At 42.8% G+C, this 21,877-nt stretch overlaps 1 protein-coding gene across 3 annotated transcripts in view; it reads left to right on the plus strand.

The window, feature by feature from the left end:
- The window catches only part of LRCH1 (leucine rich repeats and calponin homology domain containing 1), a 270,741-nt gene that overhangs the window by 144,007 nt on the left and 104,857 nt on the right, over positions 1-21,877 (plus strand). For all 3 annotated transcript variants that reach the window (XR_005777698.1, XM_040425450.1, XM_040425451.1), the window contains exons 5-7: positions 4,694-4,830; positions 13,951-14,081; positions 15,010-15,094. Coding sequence is in view for 2 of the 3 variants with exons in the window: in XM_040425450.1 (XP_040281384.1) it covers positions 4,694-4,830; positions 13,951-14,081; positions 15,010-15,094 (353 nt within the window). In the remaining variant the exon portion in view is untranslated. The remainder of the gene's footprint in view (positions 1-4,693; positions 4,831-13,950; positions 14,082-15,009; positions 15,095-21,877) is intronic.

Raw genomic sequence — 21,877 nt, forward strand, 5'->3', positions numbered from 1 at the left:
AAGCATGCAATGGTGATTTCCTAATCTGAAACTATTTATTGAAACAAAAGCCAACAACAGAGGTGGGTATACCCATCACAATAAATGTCAATGTCTCAATAACTTGGCCATGTGGCCTTGAGCATCAATTACAGCTTGACAATAATGTCTCATATTATTCATAAGTTGACTTATTGTCTGCTGAGGCATGGCATCCCACTCTTCTTGAAGGGCGGCCCTCAGGTCATTTTGGTTCTGGGGTACAGAGTTACGAGCTTCTACACGGCGACTCAGCTGATCCCATAGGTTTTCAATGGGATTCAGGTCTGGAGAAAGTTCAGGCCACTTCATTTGAGGTACCCCAGTCTCCAGCAGCTGTTCCCTAATGATGCAACCTCGATGAGCTAGCGCATTTATCGGCAATGAAAATGAAATTAGGCCTGTGTTGTTCATGCAGAGGCACAATGACTGAATTTGTGTCACTGTACCATTCACAAAGTGTAGGGCATTTCTGTATTGACTGGACACACCTGCCCACACTGTAACACCACCACCACCAAAGGAAAACAGTGGCTGATGCATAGTGCTCTCTTTGAGGTTTCCAACATAGTTGGTGGCCATTAGGGCTGCACGATATATCGCAAAAATAATCGAATCGTGATAATCGGCAAATGCGATATGGCGATTCGGCCGACCCGAAAATGCCGCGATTATATATGAAGGGGCCCCTATTGATAAAATGTCCTCTGTCCTATTGATAAAATGGCCAGCCTCTGTACTTACTTTCACGACGAATGCACTGCAGCGAGTGGGAGCGAGGCGGCCGGCGCGTGACTGACGTCACTTATTCACGCTCCTGCTTCCTGAATTAAGTGGGAGGAGCGTGACAGTGACGTCAGTCACGCGCCTACCGGCTCGCTCGCTGCCGCTCTCTGCAGTGCATTCATAGTGAGCAGAGGCTGGCCATTTTATGAATAGGAGAGTTATGTGCGCAGTTTAGGACACATGAGGGGACACATAGGGCCATGAGGGGGACCAGCATAAGATGCTATATGTGTGTCTTATGCTGGCCCCCCTCATGGCCCCATGTGTCACAGCACACATCCCCTATAACAGTGCCATCCACAGGTCCCCCATAAGTGTCCTCCGTAGATCCCCCATAACAGTGTCCTCCACAGATCCCCCATAACAGTGTCCTCCACAGATCCCCCACATAACAGTGTCCTCCACAGATCCCCCACATCAGTGTCCTCCACAGATCCCCCATAACAGTGTCCTCCACAGATCCCCCATAACAGTGTCCTCCACAGATCCCCCATAACAGTGTCCTCCACAGATCCCCCATAACAGTGTCCTCCACAGATCCCCCACATAACAGTGTCATCCACAGATCCCCCACATCAGTGTCCTCCACAGATCCCCCACATAACAGCGTCCTCCACAGACCCCCCACATAACAGCGGCCTCCACAGATCCCCCACATAACAGCGTCATCCACAGATCCCTCACATAACAGCGTCATCCACAGATCCCCCACATAACAGCGTCATCCACAGATCCCCCACATAACAGCGTCATCCACAGATCCCCCACATAACTATGTCATACCCAGCCGCGTCAGCGGCTCATATGGGAAAATCCAAGCAAATAGACCTCTAGCACAATTCCCTTAAAATATCGCATCGCATATCGTTATCGCAATTTTTATGGCCCTAATCGCAATCGCACAAAATTCCCATATCGTGCAGCCCTAGTGGCCATCATTTCTGCTCCGCGTGAATCGACTTTTATCAGTGAACAGAACTGAGGCCCACTGATCCCTCATCCAGCGTAGATGCTCGTTGGCCCATGCAATACTATGACGGCTTTGGGCTGGTACTCTTGCAGGTTGTATCGCACGCAGACCAAGCTGATGTAAACTGTTTTGAATGGTCTGACGTGACACTTGGTTGCATCTCATCTCCCTTAAATGTGCCTGGAGTTGTGTGGCATTCATCATCTGGTTCTGCGGCATTCATCAGTGTGGGATGTGGCCAATTTGTTGGGCAATTCATGGATCAAACACCTGTTGTGAATTTTGCTGTTAAGCTCCTTGTTAGAAAACAGCAAGTTGTGCAAAAAGTACTGAAACATTGAACAGTTGGACATATACAGATGAAACTCGAAAAATTTGAATATCGTGCAAAAGTTCATTTATTTCAGTAATGCAACTTAAAAGGAGTTGCATTAATGCAACTTAAAATTATAATATTGTAAAAAAGTTCAATATTCTAGGCTCAAAGTGTCACACTCTAGTCAGCTAATTAATCCATACCCCCTGAGCAAAGGGGACCTGAGATTGTGAATTTGGGTTTTCATAAGCTATAAGCCATAATCATCCAGATTTTAACAAATAAAGGCCTGAAATATCTCGCTTTGCATGTAATGAGTCGATCTCATGTATTAGTTTCACCTTTTAAGTTGCATTACTGAAATTAGGGCTGAAACGATTCATCAATGTTTTCCTGTATCGAGGATTCGTTTAAATCACGTGAGCATTAGGCGTGAGTGAAATGAAGCCTTTCACTCACCGCTCCGTGGCCTTCAGTCGGCACACATCGTGCACACATCGTCAGTGCTCTGGCTGACGCTGTGTGTGAAGTCAGGTCCCTCCCAGTGCATGCTGGGAAGAAGACGCGTTCGTCTCCTGCGGACTCCATGTCAATGCCAGGAAAGGTAAGTATAAGATAGCACTAGCAGGGGCCCGAATCTGAGGGGGTGGGGGGTTGATGGGGGCAGGGGGTCGCAGATTTGAAGGGGGCACCTGTGATTTGAAGTGATGGTGCTGGGGGACATGGATGGCAAATTGGCAGTGGCATGGAGGGGCTGATGATGATATCTGATGACACTGGGGGAATGAGGGACATGACATGGAGGGGCTGTGTCACTGTGCAGCATTTTTGTCCTGGTCCCCATTATAGTTAAAGGGCATCCAGCTATGACAGATGCAGCCAGTGAACTCCGGCAGTCTGTTCCTCCACCGGACGGAGTCCACAACATAGCCTTATATACACATTCCGGCAGAAGAGCAGCCTGCTGGAGTATACAGTATTGGGTATAGCCGGACACAACCAGCTATATGCTCTCATTGACTATAATGTGGTCCAGGGCCATCTGGCCATGTCCCGGCATACATGCTGGGTATTGTTCAAAGCTTTTTTTTTTTTTTGTCCGGCCAAAACCCAGCTTGAATGCTGTAACAAGGCCGGACCCCATTACAGTCGATACGGTATATACCCGATACGGTACATTCTGGCCACCTGTTCTTCTCACAGAATGTATATTGCTGCTGTGAAAGAAGCCTTATGTGTGCAATTATTAGCTATAACCCCGTAAGAAATAAAAATATTGTTTTTATAAAGCAATACGTTATTTTAGGAAGGTTTTTCTTATTAGAGTACTCGATTAATCGTAAAAATAATCGATAGAATACTAATCGTTTACTGCAGCCCTGACTGAAATAAATAAACTTTGCGCGATATTCAAATTTTTCGAGTTTCACCTGTACATTCAAAAGTTTAGAGAAGGTCACATTTAAGTTCACCTGTAAAGGTTAGAGCGCATTTTAGGTTCATCCTGAAATTTCACCCACAAGCCAAATATAACTTTTTGTGAGTGTATATCTCTGCTATATGTAAATGTTCAAAAACAACCTCCGTTCTCCCAAAAATCCATTTAGAGTAATACACTAAATTGAAACCTGGAGGTAGAGGGATGAACTGCAGTTTCTCAGTACATACAAGGAAGAGAAATCTTGTCACTTCTTAGTATAGAGTAGAGCTGTTATATTACACCAGGAGTCCATCCACCTAACAAACACGGGAAGAGAAAATGAACATTTTTACAAACCAGTATAGAGAAGAAAACTGCCCAAACTTTGCATTTCTAGCTGCTGTACAGTACATCTAATATGCATCTAATTAAATAGGTCAGGGCCATTTCTTGATCATTTCACTAGCATTTCAAACACCTATTTCCCCAGTGGTCTAGGTTGCTAGAGAAATTAAGGCTACATTCACGCAAACATATTTTGTTTTCGTGTCCGTCCCGTTTTTTATCATTGGGTCCGCAAAAAATGTGTGATATCTGCATCCTTATGTCCGTTCCGTAGCCCCGCAAAAAAAAATAGAACGTGTCCTATTCTTGTCCGTTTTGTGGATAGGCATTGTTACGATAAACGCAATAATTAGGCTTCATTATTACACAAAAATGGTACAGAATGCAGTACCTTGGCTTTACCTTATTAAGGTTCTTTTACACTGGGCGATCTTCAGAACAGTTACTGTGGATGAGAGTTTATAGAAATGCTCGTTCCCAACTATTGTCCATTGTAAAAGTGCCTTTGGCCACACGATGACTGGGCAAACGGTGTCCATCGGGTGATTATATCTTTAGTACTGAACCTGAAATCATTGTTTGTGGACAGCACGTGGTCCTATGCAAACAGTAGCGATCACTACGAGAGATGATGGCAGGAAATGATTGCTGCTTGCAAATGCACAGTGATCTGGCAATTACCTGGGACAAACAGTTAATTCTCGATAATTCCCTTTAAATCGGCCAGGGTAGAAGGACCATTATGCTGTACTTCAAGCAGTGTTGTTTTGACTTGTGAACTTCTAAACAGCGCTTTGATTTTTTGTGGTACTAATTGAATATCTATTCTTGTTTGCAGAAATAGTAGACCTTCCCTTGGTAAAATTAGATTTTTCCTGCAATAAAATCCTGATACTACCACTTTGTTTTCGAAAAATGGTGCAATTACAAGTATTAGTACTAGAAAATAACCCTCTACAGTCTCCTCCTGCACAGGTGAGTGTTTCTATTCTACTCTCTTTTTTATATTATTCTTTTTTTCCCCACTGAATCATCACTGTCATTTTATATCAACTTTATATGAGTTCTTTGGCAAGTTACAGCATGTGCTTTCTAACATATATTTAGCAGCTGAATTATTCCCTTACAATTGGAATGAATATACAAATTATCTGGAGTTCGCCTGCAAACAGTCAGCAAATAAAAGTTAAAGGGTTTCTACCACCACATTTTGACCTAATTAGCTGTCAGACACTAGCGATCTGCTAGTGTCTGCTGTACCTAACCATGCTATCGTAATTCCTTTCTCTGCAGCTGTTACCCTAAAAAACGTAGTTTTATTGGTATGCAAATGAGCCTCTAGGTGCTATGGGGGCGTCCTTTCAGCACCTAGAGGCTCCGTCCACTCACCATTTCTGCCGCCCAGCGCGCTCCAGCCCGCCCCTCTCCTTTAGATTGACAGCCTACTCGCGCCTGCGCCGCGTGCTTCTGTATTCGGCGCAGGCGCAGTGACTGTTGGACTGCTCCCTGCGCCGTAATCGGCGCAGGCGCAGTGAAGATGCCGGCGCAGGGGCAGTGACTGTCTGTCTGAATACAGAAGCACACGGCGCAGGCGCGAGTAGGCTGTCAATCTAGAGGAGAGGGGCGGGCTGGAGCGCGCTGGGCGGCAGAAATGGTGAGTGGATGGAGCCTCTAGGTGCTGAAAGGACGCCCCCATAGCACCTAGAGGCTCATTTGCATACCAATAAAACTACGTTTTTTAGGGTAACCGCTGCACAGAAAGGGATTACAATAGCATGGTTAGGTACAGCACACACTAGCAGATCGCTAGTGTCTGACAGCTAATTAGGTCAAAATGTGGTGGTAGAAACCCTTTAAGGGCTTGTTCACATCTGCTTCAGAGGCTTAGTTCGGGGACTCTGTTGCAATTTCACCCAAAATTTGTGGTGTGAAAAGTTCTACTTTCTGGATTTTTTTTTTTCTGCTAAAAAAGCAGACTCCCGAATTGACCCCATTATAGTCTATGAGATCTGTTTGGGTCAGTTATGTGCTAAATGCGGCACTTCAGGCTTCAGAGCAAAGCGACGGAAATCAGTAGTACAAGTGTATTTTCTGAAATACTACATGCACCAGTAGCCACACCAGAAAGGCGATTAGAGAGATTAACAAGTGGCTCAAGAACTGGTGTAGGAAGGAGGGGTTTGGGTTCCTGGAGAACTGGGCCGACTTCACTGGGCTCTATCGTAGGGATGGGCTGCACCTCAATGGGGAAGGTGCAACTGTTTTGGAGGAGAAGGTGGCTAGAAGTTTGGAGGAGTGTTTAAACTAGGGATTTGGGGAGAGGGTATTTAGGAGGTGAATATAGTGCAGATAGATACCTGGGTAATGGAACTAGTAGAGCAATAGAGGGAGGGAATAAAACAGTTCATATGGAAAGGTGATACAAAAACCTCTTAATTGTATGTATACTAATGCCTGAAGCCTGACTAATAAAACTGGTGAACTGGAAGTAGTAATAACTGAGGAGAACTATGGTTGGGTGATTGCTATATTGCTATGAGACTGGGCGATTAACGTACAGGGTTACAGTCTGTTTAGAAAGGATCGTCAAAACTGGAGAGGGTGGTGGTGTTGGGGGGGGTGGCGTTGCCTTTATGTAAAGTCCTGTCTAAAGCCCACACTCCGGCAAGATATAAGTGAGGGACATGAACATGTGGAGTCACTGTGGGTAGAAATACATGGAGGCAAAAACAATAATAAAATTCTGATAGGAGCTTGTTAGAATCCACCTAATATACCAGAGTCCACAGAAAATCTACTGCTAAGGACAATAGATGAGGCGGCAAATCACAATGAGGTCGTTATTATAGGGGACTTCAACTGGGAAATTGAAACCTATTGATCTCATAAAGGAAACCGGTTCTTGGCAATAACCTAAGACAGTTACCTTGCCCAACTGGTTCAGGATCTGACTAGAGGGACGGCCATACTGCACAGCGCCGAGATCGGAAGGTGGAGACAGCGGGAACGGCAGGGAGCAGAAAAGTATGAATCTTTTGTTTCAGAGCCATGCTGCAGAAAAATCATTCTTTACAGGGAAATCTCTAAGTTCCTATTATGCTGCACAATATTCGGGACAATTACTTGGAACAAGTCTTCATAGGGACGCTCATTCCTGATATCTGGCCGGTATAATTATACCGCTGACCAGCCGATAAACAAGGAATCACTCATTTGTCTGCTGATTTGGATATTTTATCAGGATGAAAGATGTACAGTTATCAGCAGCATATATCCCTGTGTAATCAGGAATGTGCTTCCGATAATCAATAGAAGTAAATGAGGGAGTAATGACTGTGGTAACAATCATTCCTCCCCATTCTCTTTGGATCAGCTTCTGTAATAGGCACATGCAAATGAGTGCTGATAAAAAAAAAATTGCGGCCCCTTGAAATAGTGCTATGTGACAATGCAGCCCCCAGACAAAAAAAAAGGTTGTGCTCCCCTACTATAGAGGGATTTGTAGGTAGCTGTAACTAGAGGAAGTGTCTGTAAAAGAGGAATCATGAGAACTGTAATCCTTCAAATCCTGCACACAACAAGCCATGGCAGCATTAAAACAACTGTACTGCACAGACCTGGATGATATTATATAAATAAAAAGTAGCTGCTTCTGAGCTATGATGGCATAATCTGTTAGTTCAGGGCCTTCATCGCAGGATCCCGTGGATCCCATTATAAGTTAATAAAGTCTGTTAGGCACCATTGGTGTCCATCATGTAACTGATAAGGCTCGCCATCATTTTCATTTTTCTGTTCTTATGACAAAACAAAAAACTGGGAATGTGAACCCAGCCTTGTATAAGATTCCCAGTTTAAATGCTTTATAGAGCTCTTTTATTCTGGAAATACAGTAAGTGCTGATCACATACTTCTCCAAGTTGACTTTCTCACATGAATGAATGACATGTCAGAATATCAGATGAGTTGATTTTTCCCTTTTGCAGGGGTAATCCATCCATCAAAATGTATGGATTGATGGAATACCTACTACTGAGACCATCACAGATTACTAGAATGAGGGACCCCAGTTCCCTCCTCCTTTCAGCTGTGGAAAACCAAGCATGCTGCAACTCCATAAAGACGTGGTGGAGATGTAGAAACAGCCCAGTGAGAGTGCTTTCCATATGTCAAATAGATATGCTGCTCCATACGAATCTTGTCCACTGGATAGGTGAGAAATGTGCACGGGTGGAAGACCCCTTTAACCCCTTAAGGACTCGGCCCTATTTCACCTTACGGACTTGGCCATTTTTTGCAAATCTGACCAGTGTCACTTTAAGTGCTGATAACTTTAAAACACTTTGACTTAACCAGGCCATTCTTAGACTGTTTTTTCGTCACATATTGTACTTCATGACAATGGTAAAATGAAGTTAAAAAAATTCATTTTTATTTATAAAAAAAATTTGTAAAAAATTGCAAATTTCCAAGTTTCAATTTCTCTACTTCTATAATACATAGTAATACCTCCAAAAATAGTTATTACTTTACATTCCCCATAGGTCTACTTCATGTTTGGATCATTTTGAGAATGATATTTAATTTTTTGGGGATGTTACAAGGCTTAGAAGTTTAGAAGCAAATCTTGAAATTTTTCAGAAATGTTCAAAAACCCAATTTCTAGGGACCAGTTTAGGTCTGAAGTCACTTTGCGAGGCTTACATAATAGAAACCACCCAAAAATGACCCCATTCTATAAACTACACCCCTCAAGTTATTCAAAACTGATTTTTACAAACTTTGTTAACCCTTTAGGTGTTCCACAAGAATTAATGGAAAATAGAGATACAATTTCAAAATTTCACTTTTTTGGCAGATTTTCCATTTTAATAATTTTTTTCCAGTTACAAAGCAAGGGTTAACAGCCAAACGAAACTTAATATTTATGGCCCTGATTCTGTAGTTTACAGAAACACAGAAACACCCCATATGTGGTCGTAAACGGCTGTACGGGCAAACGGCAGGGTGCAGAAGGAAAGGAATGCCATACGGTTTTTGGAAGGCAGATTTTGCTGGACTGTTTTTTTTGACACCATGTCCCATTTGAAGCCCCCCTGATGCACCCCTAGAGTAGAAACTCCAAAAAAGTGGCCCCATTTTAGAAACTACAGGATAGGGTGGCAGTATTGTTGGTACTAGTTTAGGGTACATATGATTTTTGGTTGCTCTATATTACACAAGCAAGATAACAAGAAATAGCTGTTTTGGTACCGTTTTTATTTTTTGTTATTTACAACATTCATCTAACAGATTAGATCATGTGATATTTTTATAGACCAGGTTGTCACGGATGCGGCGATACCTAATATGTATACTTTTTTTATTTTTGTAAGTTTACACAATGATTTCTTTTTTGAAGCAAAAAAAATCATGTTTTAGTGTTTCCATAGTCTGAGAGCCATAATTTTTTCAGTTTTTGGGCGATTTCCTTGGGTAGGGTATGATTTTTGCGGGATGAGATGACGGTTTTATTGGCACTATTTTGGGGTGCATGTGACTTTTTGATCACTTGCTATTACACTTTTTGTGATGTAAGGTGACAAAAAATGGTTTATTTAGCACAGTTTTTATTTTTTATTTTTTACGATCTTCATCTGAGGGGTTAGGTCATGTGATATTTTTATAGAGCCGGTCGATACGAACGCGGCGATACCAAATATGTATACTTTTTTTTATTTATGTAAGTTTTACACAATAACAGCTTTTTTAAAACAAAAAAAAAAAATGTTTTAGTGTCTCCATATTCTGAGCCATAGTTTTTTTATTTTTTGGGCGATTGTCTCAGGTAGGGGCTCATTTTTTGCGGGATGAGGTGACGGTTAGATTAGTACTATCTTGGTGGGCAAACGCCTTTTTAATCGCTTGCTGTTGTACTTTTTGTGATGTAAGGTGACAAAAAAATGGTTTATTTAGCAAATTTTTTTTACATTTTTTTACGGTGTTCATCTGAGGGGTTCGGTCATGTGATATGTTTATAGAGCCGGTCGATACGGACGCGGCGATACCTAATATGTATACTCCGCCCCCCCCCCCCTATTTTTGACAATTTTTTTTTTTTACTTTATTTGGGGAAAATGGCGGTTTTGTTTATTTTTACTTGAAACTTTTAATTTTTGGGGGGGAAAACTTTATTTTTTCAACTTTTTTTTTTCACTTTATTTTTTGTCCCACTTTGGGACTTGAACTTTTGGGGGTCTAATCCTTTACAATGCATTCCAATACTTCTGTATTGGAATGCATTGGCTGTATGAGTAATACTGTGTGTATTACTCATACAGCTTCCGGCCTGTGAGATCCAGGGGGCTGGATCTCACAGGTTCTTCACCGGAAGGCAGCACGCTGCCTTCCATCCCATCGGGTCTCCCCCACAGCCCCATGGGGACCCGATGGCACCGCCGCCGCACCAGGTAAAAGCCGCAAACCGCAGGTCTGAATTTGCGGTTTGCATTTAGCTATGGTGCCTGCTCAATGATTTGAGCAGGCACCGTGTTCCGATCACCGGGGCGGCGGTGATCGAAACTAAAGATGACGTACCGGTACGTCATGGGTCCTTAAGGACTCGGGAACCATGCCGTACCGGTACGTCATGGGTCCCTAAGGGGTTAAATATTATGAATAGGTACATAATAACATCTCCTCTTTGTGAGAACATTTTTTTATTCCTTCATCATTTTATATAGGCCATGTGAACTTACACAGATGCACATCACAGTCAGGCACACCTTCCGCAATTTCCCTTGCTCATGCCAGAAAGGTCTTCATTAGTCATAGGTCATCCCATTGTTGTGCCTGTGGACCAGGCATGACCCAGATCATAGTTACATAGTTAATACGGTTGAAAAAAGACAAACGTCCATCAAGTTCAACCAAGGGATAGGTGGGGATGCGAATCCCAGAAGGACACACGGTTTGCAGTTACGATTTTCCGACATTGTGTTATTAAATATGCATATACATTATATATACATTGGATGAGTGGGGGGTTTTCATTTCCACTACTAAGCGGTTTTGTTTGCAGGCTTAGTCCTGTGCAGGTGCATTGGCCAAAGAACTAGAAAGCTGTTGCCTTCACAAAAGAAATATATTCTTGTTTTAGAACAAATGAGATTAGGAAAACAAAGCCTTTAGATCAAAGCAAAGAACCAAAATCCAATCCCCCGGTGAATGGAAAAATCAGGAGGAAAGCTGTAAGTCTTATGTGGGAGGCATGTATAACACAAGCAGCGAATTGTGCCAGAAACAGAAGCTTTTTATGTTTATAGAGCTCAGGCAGGGTACTGGCGCTCCTTAAAGAGACCAGCTTTGTATGGAGACGTTTTAACAGTGCTCTATGCTATGAAGACTTATTGGCAATGCCCAGTGGGAAAAAAATATGCAAAGAGGTATCTCCCAGGGAAATCGCTAGCGCCAGCTTCTGGAATTGGTTGATTTTTTAACAAGCCTTGGAACATGATAAGATAAAATAGCCAAGCCCTTTTTTCCCTTGTCATGTTCCAAGGCTTGGTGAAGAGTCGGACTTTGATTTATAGGGAGCCACTTACAGAAGCTGTTGCAAGCAAGATGGTTCTCTTTCACCTTTTACGTGACGGTAAAGCAACGGCAAGATATCCCACCTGTCGATAACATGGATTAATCTCTAGCTCGCTTTGTCCCCCCCCCCCCCACCCCCCTAGTTGGAAAGCCATTTGTGACGTAGCTGTCCTATAGCTCTACATGTTATCTGGATCCCATTGTAATTGGCCAAGATGGATGGCCATTTCTACAAGTGCAGGAGGATAGTTCGGATATTGCACCACTGTGGTATATAGTGGTATAGAACCGATGAGCTGTGAGGTTGGAATAGAAACCTCTCTTAACCAGGAATTGGCGGGGAGGCAAGAACTGCCTTGTTAGAGGAGGCAAGAACTAAGATATTGGTTCTAATATTATTTGTTATAATGTATGTGAGACAAACCCCATTATATAAAATACTGTAAGTTAGTATATTATGTAATCAGGTATAACATATTCCTTTTTTACAAAATTTTGTAATGGAAACACCTTGACTGGCAAAATGACCCACATGTCCTTTTTTGTACACATAAAAATAAATTCTGGTCCAATTCTAACAAATTCTATTCAGGTCTAAATCGATTCCACATGAATCAAAAGTACTCCAATTGCCACTCTGAGCTCTCAAAGAATTCATATATTTAATGTATTTATTTATTTTATCTATCTATCTATCTATCTATCTATCTATCTTTCTATCTCTTTCCAAGTTCACTAGTATTAACTTAGCAAAATGCGCTAAATTATATTACATTATATTAATCTAGAAACTAGCAAAATTTTAATTGTTTTTTGGGAAGAAAAGGCGCAGTTGTGACGCATATACAGTTGCAAGAAAAAATATGTGAGCCCTTTAGAATGATATGGATTTCTGCACAAATTGGTCATAAAATGTGATCTGATCTTCATCTACGTCACAACAATAGACAATCACAGTCTGCTTAAACTAATAACACACAAAGAATTAAATGTTACCATGTTTTTATTGAACACACCATGTAAACATTCACAGTGCAGGTGGAAAAACTATGTGAACCCCTAGACTAATGACATCTCCAAGAGCTAATTGGAATGAGGTGTCAGCCAACTGGAGTCCAATCAATGAGATGAGATTGGAGGTGTTGGTTACAGCTGCCCTGCCCTATAAAAAACACACACCAGTTCTGGGTTTGCTTTTCACAAGAAGCATTGCCTGATGTGAATAATGCCTCACATAAAAGAGCTCTCAGAAGACCTACGATTAAGAATTGTTGACTTGCATAAAGCTGGAAAGGGTTATAAAAGTATCTCCAAAAGCCTTGCTTTTCATCAGTTCACGGTAAGACAAATTGTCGATAAATGGAGAAAGTTCAGCACTGCTGCTACTCTCCCTAGGAGTGGCCGTCCTGTAAAGATGACTGCAAGAGCACAGCACAGACTGCTCAATGAGGTGAAGAAGAATCCTAGAGTATCAGCTAAAGACTTACAAAAGTCTCTGGCATATGCTAACATCCCTGTTAGCGAATCTACGATACGTAAAACACTAAACAAGAATGGATTTCATGGGAGGATACCACAGAGGAAGCCACTGCTGTCCAAAAAAAACATTGCTGCACGTTTACAGTGTACGTCTGATCTACAACTACAGGAAAACGTTTGGTTGAAGTTATTGCTGCCAAAGGAGGTTCAACCAGTTATTAAATCCAAGGGTTCACATACTTTTTCCACCTGCACTGTGAATGTTTACATGGTGTGTTCAATAAAAACATGGTAACATTTAATTCTTTGTGTTATTAGTTTAAGCAGACTGTGATTGTCTATTGTTGTGACTTAGATGAAGATCAGATCACATTTTATGACCAATTTGTGCAGAAATCCATATCATTCCAAAGGGTTCACATACTTTTTATTGCAACTATATAGGGAAATCTGTGCCGCTGGTGTTGCTAGGAATATGCCTATAAAACACTTATGTAGAAGCTCTGTAATAGGTTTTTAGGAAACAAAGGCTGACTCGTGCACAGAGGAAAAGATCTTTGTGCAGCATTTTTTTGCCTATAGTGCAGGAATGGCCAACCTGAGGCTCTCCAGCATGCCCACACTGCCTACAGCTATCAGCCTACAGCAGGGCATGGTGGGAGTTGTAGTTTTACAGCAGCTGGAGAGCCGCAGGTTGGTCATCCCTGCTATAGTGCACTTTAGCAGCTACCCTCCCAGCTGGCACAGAGCCTGATAGACCAGCCAGTATCCCGCCTCCTGATTGGTTTTTAGGCTGCCAGGGCCCTGCTTGGGTCATGTGATCATCTGTCTTCATCCTGCATGCCTGGGCGGGCAAATCGCCAAACTTTGGTTTCATTTGGCAGAAGAAATTTTGTGAAATTTGTGATGAATTCGATTAGTTTAAAACCGATTCGCTCATCTCCAATCTTCAGTATAGATTTTGTAGCCTTTTATTGCTATTGACACAGCACCTTACCTGTGGTACTTCAGAGTCTTATTAAAACATTGTTTTATCTTTTCTAGATTTGTATTAAAGGCAAAATACATATATTTAAATATTTAAGTATACAAGCCTGTCAGATGGAAAAGACGGGAGATGCGTTTTATCTTCATGCCATAGAGAGGCCTATTCTGCAGCAACACGTTGAGGAAAGGTAAAGCTTCGTGAACCGTTTACGACAACAGCAGCGTACAATATCTTCTATCTAGGACATCTCCGAAAACTCCTAATTTATGGAGTTGGGCAGGTGAAACGGGTTTTGGAATGGCAACCATTTACTTTATTGACCTGTGCCCTACCCCAGGGAACTCCATTATTACCACCCTTCATAGGATTTCACCTGAATCCAAAGTTCTCATTCACTTATCTCCACAGCTCCTACCGGCAGGGGACAGGTCAGAAAATAAAATCCTGAAAAAACACTTTAAAATGTTTCTCTTTAATTTATGTTAATTGCACCATTGCCCTGGCCTCCTTCACCTTGTAAGCATGTATGCTGATTTGCTAGGTACCTTTATCTAAAATGAGAATTAGGGAAAGGCAGATTATATGCAGGGCGTGGAGGATGATATAAAGGACTACCAAACCTTGTAGTTCCAGGCAGAAAATAAAAATTATGTTGATGACCTATCCTGAGGGTAAGTCATCAATATCAGATCAGTGGGGGTACAACTTTGTACTTTCACACATGTATTCCACAGACAAGTGTTTTGTCCCATTCACTTAAATGGGATGGAGTGTAACTACAAGTACTCCTTCCGATTCAAGAGCTGCAGTGTTGATGACGAGCAGGTAATCCATGAATAGGGGGTGCCGGGAGTTGTTCACCCGCTGATCTGATATTGATGACCTATCCTGAGGATAGGTTGTCAATATCGGAAACTGGACAACCCCTAGAGTTATGAGTAATGTCCCAATGCTCCAAAAATCCAAAAATGTTTACCAGTGGTAGAGATTTTCAGGAATCCTGTAGCTGCATTGCCATCTAAAATGCATATTCAGTCCATAAAAATGCTGTTGCATCTTCCATATATGCAGTCTTTACACTATTGATGGATATATTTTTTTGGGTGCATGTCTAGTATTGAAGACATTTTCCCATTGAAGAAGGACTCTGATTCTGGTGTTGGCAGTGACAGTGGGGAAAAACGTTTATCAACCATAGAGGTAAGTGCTATATTGTTTAAACTTTCTCTTGTCTACTTTTGCTTGTATTCCATTATATCTTCTACTCATAATGTGCCATAATGTGATAGGGAGCTGCCTTACATCGTGGCTGAAACTACGCAAAACTGCACAACCTTGACGTGGGGAAGCACCCCTAGGGCCTGTTCGCACAAAGTTTTTGGCAAAAACACCTCATTTCAATGAGAGGCGGAACATTTTTTTTCCCATGCTGAAAAAAAACAGCATGGAAAAAAGTAGCAGCATGCTCTATCTTGGAGCAGAATCTGTGCTGTGCTCCCATTGGAATGAATGAGAGACTCTATTTATGAGAGACATGTATACTATACATCATTGACTATTTTATTTTACCGTATAAAAGATTGCTCATCCATCATTTAGGTCTTTATACAGTGGATAGGCACTTTTATATGCCGTCGACAACAGTTAGGCCTCTTTCACATGAGCGTGTCCGGATTAGGTCCGGATGCGTCCCGGTGCTTTGCGGCAAACCCGCGCGAGTAGGTACCCAATTGCAGTCAGTTTTGACTTGCGATTGCGTTCCGTTGTACAGTTTTTATTTCGCGGGTGCAATGTGTTTTGCACGCGCGTGATAAAAAACTGACTGTGGTACCCAGACCCGAACTTCTTCACAGAATACGCTGAATACAGAATGCATAGTACAATAGGGCTGGAGGGGTTGAAAAAAAATAAAAAATAATTTAACTCACCTTAATCCACTTGTTCGCGCAGCCGTCATCTCTTCTGTCCTTATCTGTGAGGAATAGGAACTTTGATGACGTCACTACTCTCATCACATGGTCCGTCACATGATCCATCACCATGGTGATTCTGAATTTAACATATTATGGAGCAGGAGCAACTGAGCAGATTGATGTATAGTTTTATGGGAAAAGATTCAGTAAAATGTGAATTTTATTGATTTAAATCTTAGTTTTTTTTTATAAGTCATGTGGATGGTCCTGCATGACTGATCATGCAAAGATAGTAAAAGCAAACACAATGCAAATCGGATCCAGCAAAAACGTATTTTGTTCATACAAAAATAGTGTTAGTCGCTGAGTAGGTCCACCCACATGACTCTTCAGCGTAGAAAGAGCAGAGATCTAAATGAATAAACTTCAAGTTTTATTGAATCCAAAAATTTCTATATCAATCTGCTCAGCTCCTTTTTAACTGTATTCAGTTTTTACCTCCTGCACTGATCTTGTCCATGTTTCTTCTGTACTTTAAAGGAAATCAAAAAATCATTTTTGTCTGTGGTCAGTGTTGAGGAAATAAAATCTCCCCATCCTGGCCAGCTATTAATAGAGTACCAGCTGCAGGAAACCACTCTGTAGGTTTCACCTGTGGAATATCCTCATTGCTAAGCTGAAACGAGACAGCCAAGTCTGTTACCCTGCTAGGAAACATCTGGATGAAAGGGTGTACTGCCAAGCCGCAGCGTCAGATAAAAAGCCTGCTGCGCCTGCTCTGCTGTAGAAGTGGTTAAGAGGGATTATTTTGATTATACCATTCATTTCTGCTTTGGGGTCAGTACAATTTTTTTGCTGTTTATATAGGAAATTTTCACATTTTGTAGGAAGCGCAGAATGCATCATGTAAACGTATTAAAGGGACTTGTTATAAAAGTTTAAAGGTAGCAGCTAGACTGATAAAAGAAAGAAAAAAAAAATCTTAATTCACCGTTGGGCTGGATGTAATGACGCCACGTCCATCGTTCACGTGAGCATCCAGCCAATCAGAACTATTCATAAATACAGCACCAGTGAGGCCAGTAATTGGCTGAGTGATCAATATTTGTAGCAATTATAGGTTTAATAATTTTACACAATAAATGGTGTTAAGGGTAAGACCAGGCTTTGCGGACGTGGGCGAAAAACTATGCAGCTATGCAAGGCGCAACTGTTTTGTATTGTTTATTAGAAATGTATCACTTGCTTATTGCTAGTGGTGGGGTGGTTTCCCGAAAAACAGAGCAGCCATTAACAGAAAGCAATTGACTGGTTTTAATTAATAGAGCTAGAGGCCAAGTATAAACACCAAAAAGAGAAAAAGGCTAGCACAACTGGCAATAAATATAAACTTTATTATAATATCAAAGAAGAAAATCCGATAAACTATGATAGACAATACAATGGTGGATGAAGGACATACAGGATGAAAACGGATCACAATACTGGGCAAAATGTAAAACAATACTGATAAGGTCACAGAAGTACTAAATGGTAAATAATTAACCCCAAATGGGCGTATAATACAATGACCCGATCAACACCGTGAACAATTTTTCAAGAGGAAGCTTGCGCGAAACGTGCGTCGGGACTTTTGGATCACCACTCTGGTATTTATGTTATTATTTGTTTACTATACCGTTGATCATATTATCCATGTACATTATACTTTGCACTCTGCAGCACTTTATAATTATGTACTGTATCTGGTTTTAGTATTGTTCACGGTGTTGACCGGGTCATTTTATTATACGCCCATTTGGGGTTAATTATTTACCATTTAGTACTTCTGTACTAAAAAACAACATAAGGCTTTCTTCACACTTTATGGTGCATTAAAAATGCGATTCCAGCCACACTAGCTACTCCATTAGTGTACTACAAAACCATGTGCAGTCTAGAAAATACGCATCTCATTCAAGGCCATATTCGTAATTGCGCAAACTGCAAAAAGGACCCATTGTAATTTTTTGCACCCTACAGAGTTATGCACGCAAGAGTGTTACTGTTCTGTAAAACCTTTGAGTTGTTCAGTGCCATAAAATGGTGCCCATTGAAGTCTGTAGAAGCCTAGTGTATGACTGTATGCCTAAGATTCCATATGGAGGCGTATGTAATATGGTTCTGTACTGAGGAACCATTGAGTGCCTACAGCTCAGCAGAGTCTCTCTCTACATGCAGTGGACCTCAAATTAGCTTTAGCAGAGGTTGGAGGGCGGTGGAACATGGTCCTACTCTAAGTCATACATCCTGAAATCGACAATGATGAGCACACATCATTCTCAGTATATTGATAGCGGTCAGTTCTTTCATATAACATCCCATAATTCCTTATTAAAACTATAGTGGCAGTGATACCAGGGAACATCTCTACCCAACTTATGATGCACTGCAGAATCACGCCCAGTAAATTCTTTCTGGAGGTAAAACAATCTTCAAGCATAACTGCCGTTTCATTTTTTATTTTTTTTTGCTAATGTGTAGTGAGAGTGACAGGGAACATTTTTGTAATATATTTTATTTAGAGAAAACGTTTGGGCTGAAAACTTGGGCTGAAATTTCCCTTAGCAGCGCTCTCTCAAATGAGCGTTGCTAAGGGCCATCCGTCTTCTATTAGCATAGGAGAGACAGGCTGTGCGGGAGCTGCGGGCCTCTGCCTGTCCTGCTCCTTCACAGCCTGGTGGGCACAGGAGCCTAATGTGTTACATATACATTCCCCCTTTTTATTAAATATAATGCACTTGTACACTCTGTAAGCTCACTGATCAGCATAGCCAACACTGTCAGTGAGCTTTCCCCCTGCACTCCCGGCGTGCGGGTGACCAATGAAGCAGCCGCCGGGAGAGATGCCTGACCGAGCGGTAAGCGCTCACTACAGGGAGGCAGGGGTAAGCTGCTATACAGTATATAAGGACAGTTATGTCTGTATATACTATATAAGAACTTCCCCTGCCTTTAGTGAGTGCTTACCGCTCACACAGGCATTGCTCCCGGCGTGCTGGTGACCAATGAAGCAGCCGCCGGCAGAGATGCCTGACCGAGCGGTAATCGCTCACTACAGGCAGTGCAGGGAGAAGCTGCTATACAGTATATAAGGACAGTTATGTCTGTATATACTATATAAGAACTTCCCCTGTCTTTAGTGAGTGCTTACCGCTCACACAGGCATTGCTCCCGGCGTGCTGGTGACCAATGAAGCAGCCGCCGGGAGAGATGCATGACCGAGCGGTAAGCGCTCACTACAGGGAGGCAGGGGGAAACTGCTATACAGTATATAAGGACATTTATGTCTGTATATACTGTATAAGAGCTTCCCCTGCCTGCACTGCCTGTAGTGAGTGCTTACCGCTCACACAGGCATTGCTCCCGGCGGCTGCTTCAGTCAGCAACCCTTTGCCCTGAATTTCCACAGCTTCTCAGACAGGTGACGCACATTTTTTTATGTTCTTCACCTGAACCACGGCATACATTATGCCACGTGGCACACTACCGCTCTACAGCCGCTACATGAAAACCTCATAAAAGTGGACAGAGCACAATTGCACATCAAGAATCAATGGAACTTGTTTATTGCATGCAAATCCTTCTTTTTATATTCAGTATCATATTGAAGAATGCAAATTCACCAAAGTACAAGCAGTGTCCAACTTACAAACAAAATTTAATGATTTTCCTAGTTTATGACGTAAAGTCATGATTTTATTAAAGACACGGAGGCGAATATTGCTTTCTCTTCCTTTACTAAAATCCATAGCAGCAAGAAGAGTAACCATGGTAACAAAAAAAGAAACACCCCTAAGGGTAACCCCTCCCTCCATAAGTCCATAAGTAGCCCTTCCTCAGGGAACACTTCCTCTTTCTTTGTCCAACCGAAACATCCCGAACATCCAGACACTGGGAACTACCGAACCGGTGCACTCCAACGGGAGACGACCTTAACTGCGAACCAGAGTTGTAACGATCTGCATAGACCTGCGCCCAGAACAGGAGCATCAACCTAGGGAAAACGGAACACAAATAGTATGGTAATCTCAGAGTAAAGAATACTGTAAAATATCAACAGCACCATAGCCAGAATAACTGTAAGCATATAGATAAAAAATGACATAATGAAATGCAATATAACAGATAAAATGGCATATACTGCTTATCAAATATATATACATCTCTAAACAGAAAATATATATACCAGGGAGGGAAGGGAGGGCAATATTCGCCTCCGTGTCTTTAATAAAATCATGACTTTACGTCATAAACTAGGAAAATCATTAAATTTTATAACAAGACACGGAGGCTTCATATTGCTAGTTTAAAGCTAAGAAATCACTGAAGAAAACGCATGAGGACCAGGTCGAAAATAAAAATCCCTAAACGTAGAAACTCTGGACCAGTCCGCTAGTCTCAAAATATCTTCCAAACGGGCTCCCGAAACTGCCATAGACGTAGCGGAAGCCCCACGCACCGAATGTGCGGTAAAGACGGAAGTATCGATCCCCGCAAGGGACAAAATCCACTTGACCCAGCGAGAAAGGGTAACACTAGTAACCGGGGCAAACGGTCTGCGAAAGGACACAAAAAGCTGTGGCGAGTCCCTAGACCTAAGGGGTGCCGTCCGTGAGAAGTATTCCCTAAAACAGGAAACCGGGCAAACCGCGGGACAATCAGAAAAAGCCGGGTAAGCCACTGTAGAAATGCTCGTCTTGGTACGACGAGAAACATTAAAAGAAATCCCCAGGAGTGAATGAGACCGCGTCAAAGTCTAAGGCCCTGACATCCGACACGCGCTTACATGAAACGAGGCAGAATAACGTAACCAGCTTTGCTGAAAGCTGACGTAAGGACAGATCCGGATTTGACGGCCAACGCGTCAAGAAATCAATGACCAAGGAAACATCCCACAAAGAGGAGAACCGAGGTCTAGGAGGCCTAGAAAGACGAGAACCCTTGAGCAACCGGCGAACCAGGGGGTGTTGACCTGCTGGCAGGCCCGAAAAACCTTGATGACGGGAAGAAATGGCCGATCTGTACAAATGAATCGTACGATAGGCCTTGCCATCTTCAAAAAGGGAAGATAGAAACCGTAAAATATCCTCTACAGGAGACGAAACGGGATCCAGGTTCCGTCCCAAGCACCAAGAAGACCACACTCCCCAGGCTGCCCGATAAGCCCGAATGGTACCGGGGGCCCACGCACTTTCCAAGAGGAATCTAGTTGTCTCCGATATTCCCGCGATGTCCCAGCGACCCCTGAGATCCTGCACGCCAGGAGACGAAGAGCGTTGTCCAACAGGAGGGGATGGTGCTGACCCACCGGGCCCTGAAGAAGATTCTGTCGGGTCGGAAGGAGAAACGGGTCCGCAATCAACAATTCCATCAACTGAGGAAACCAAGTCTGCGGGCGCCAAAACGGGACCACTAGGACTAATTCGGCCTGCTGACGACGTACCTGAGAAAGTACCCGAGGTATCAAGGCGAAAGGTGGAAAAGCGTACGAGAGGGCGCCTGACCAATCCTGGAGCAACGCGTCCACCGCCTCCGATCGAGGGTCCGGCCTCAAACTGTAATACCTGGGTAGCTGGGCGTTCCAACGAGATGCAAACAGGTCCAAGGAGAACGGGCCCCAAAGGGATTCGATGGAGGAGAACACCGTAGAATCCAACATCCAGTCGCTGAAGTCCGAGATGTAGCGTGAACTCCAATCCGCGTGGACGTTGAGAAGACCTGGAATATATTCCGCCACGACTGTGATTCCCCTGTCCAGGCAGTAGGACCAGAACTCCTTCGCTAGATGAGTTAGCATTGCTGACCGAGTGCCGCCCATGGCGTTCACATAACGTACGGCCGACACATTGTCCATCCTGAGACGAATACAAGCACTGACCTTGCCGTCGACGAAGCTCTGAATCGCAAAGGAACCCGCCAGTAGCTCCAATGCGTTGATGTGCAGAAAAGTTTCTGACGTGGACCATGGACCTCCGGTGGACACGCCATTGCAGCGAACACCCCACCCCTGCAGGCTGGCGTCCGATTC

This window comes from Bufo bufo, chromosome 3 (assembly GCF_905171765.1).
Source record: "Bufo bufo chromosome 3, aBufBuf1.1, whole genome shotgun sequence".
Taxonomy (NCBI): Eukaryota; Metazoa; Chordata; class Amphibia; order Anura; family Bufonidae; genus Bufo; species Bufo bufo.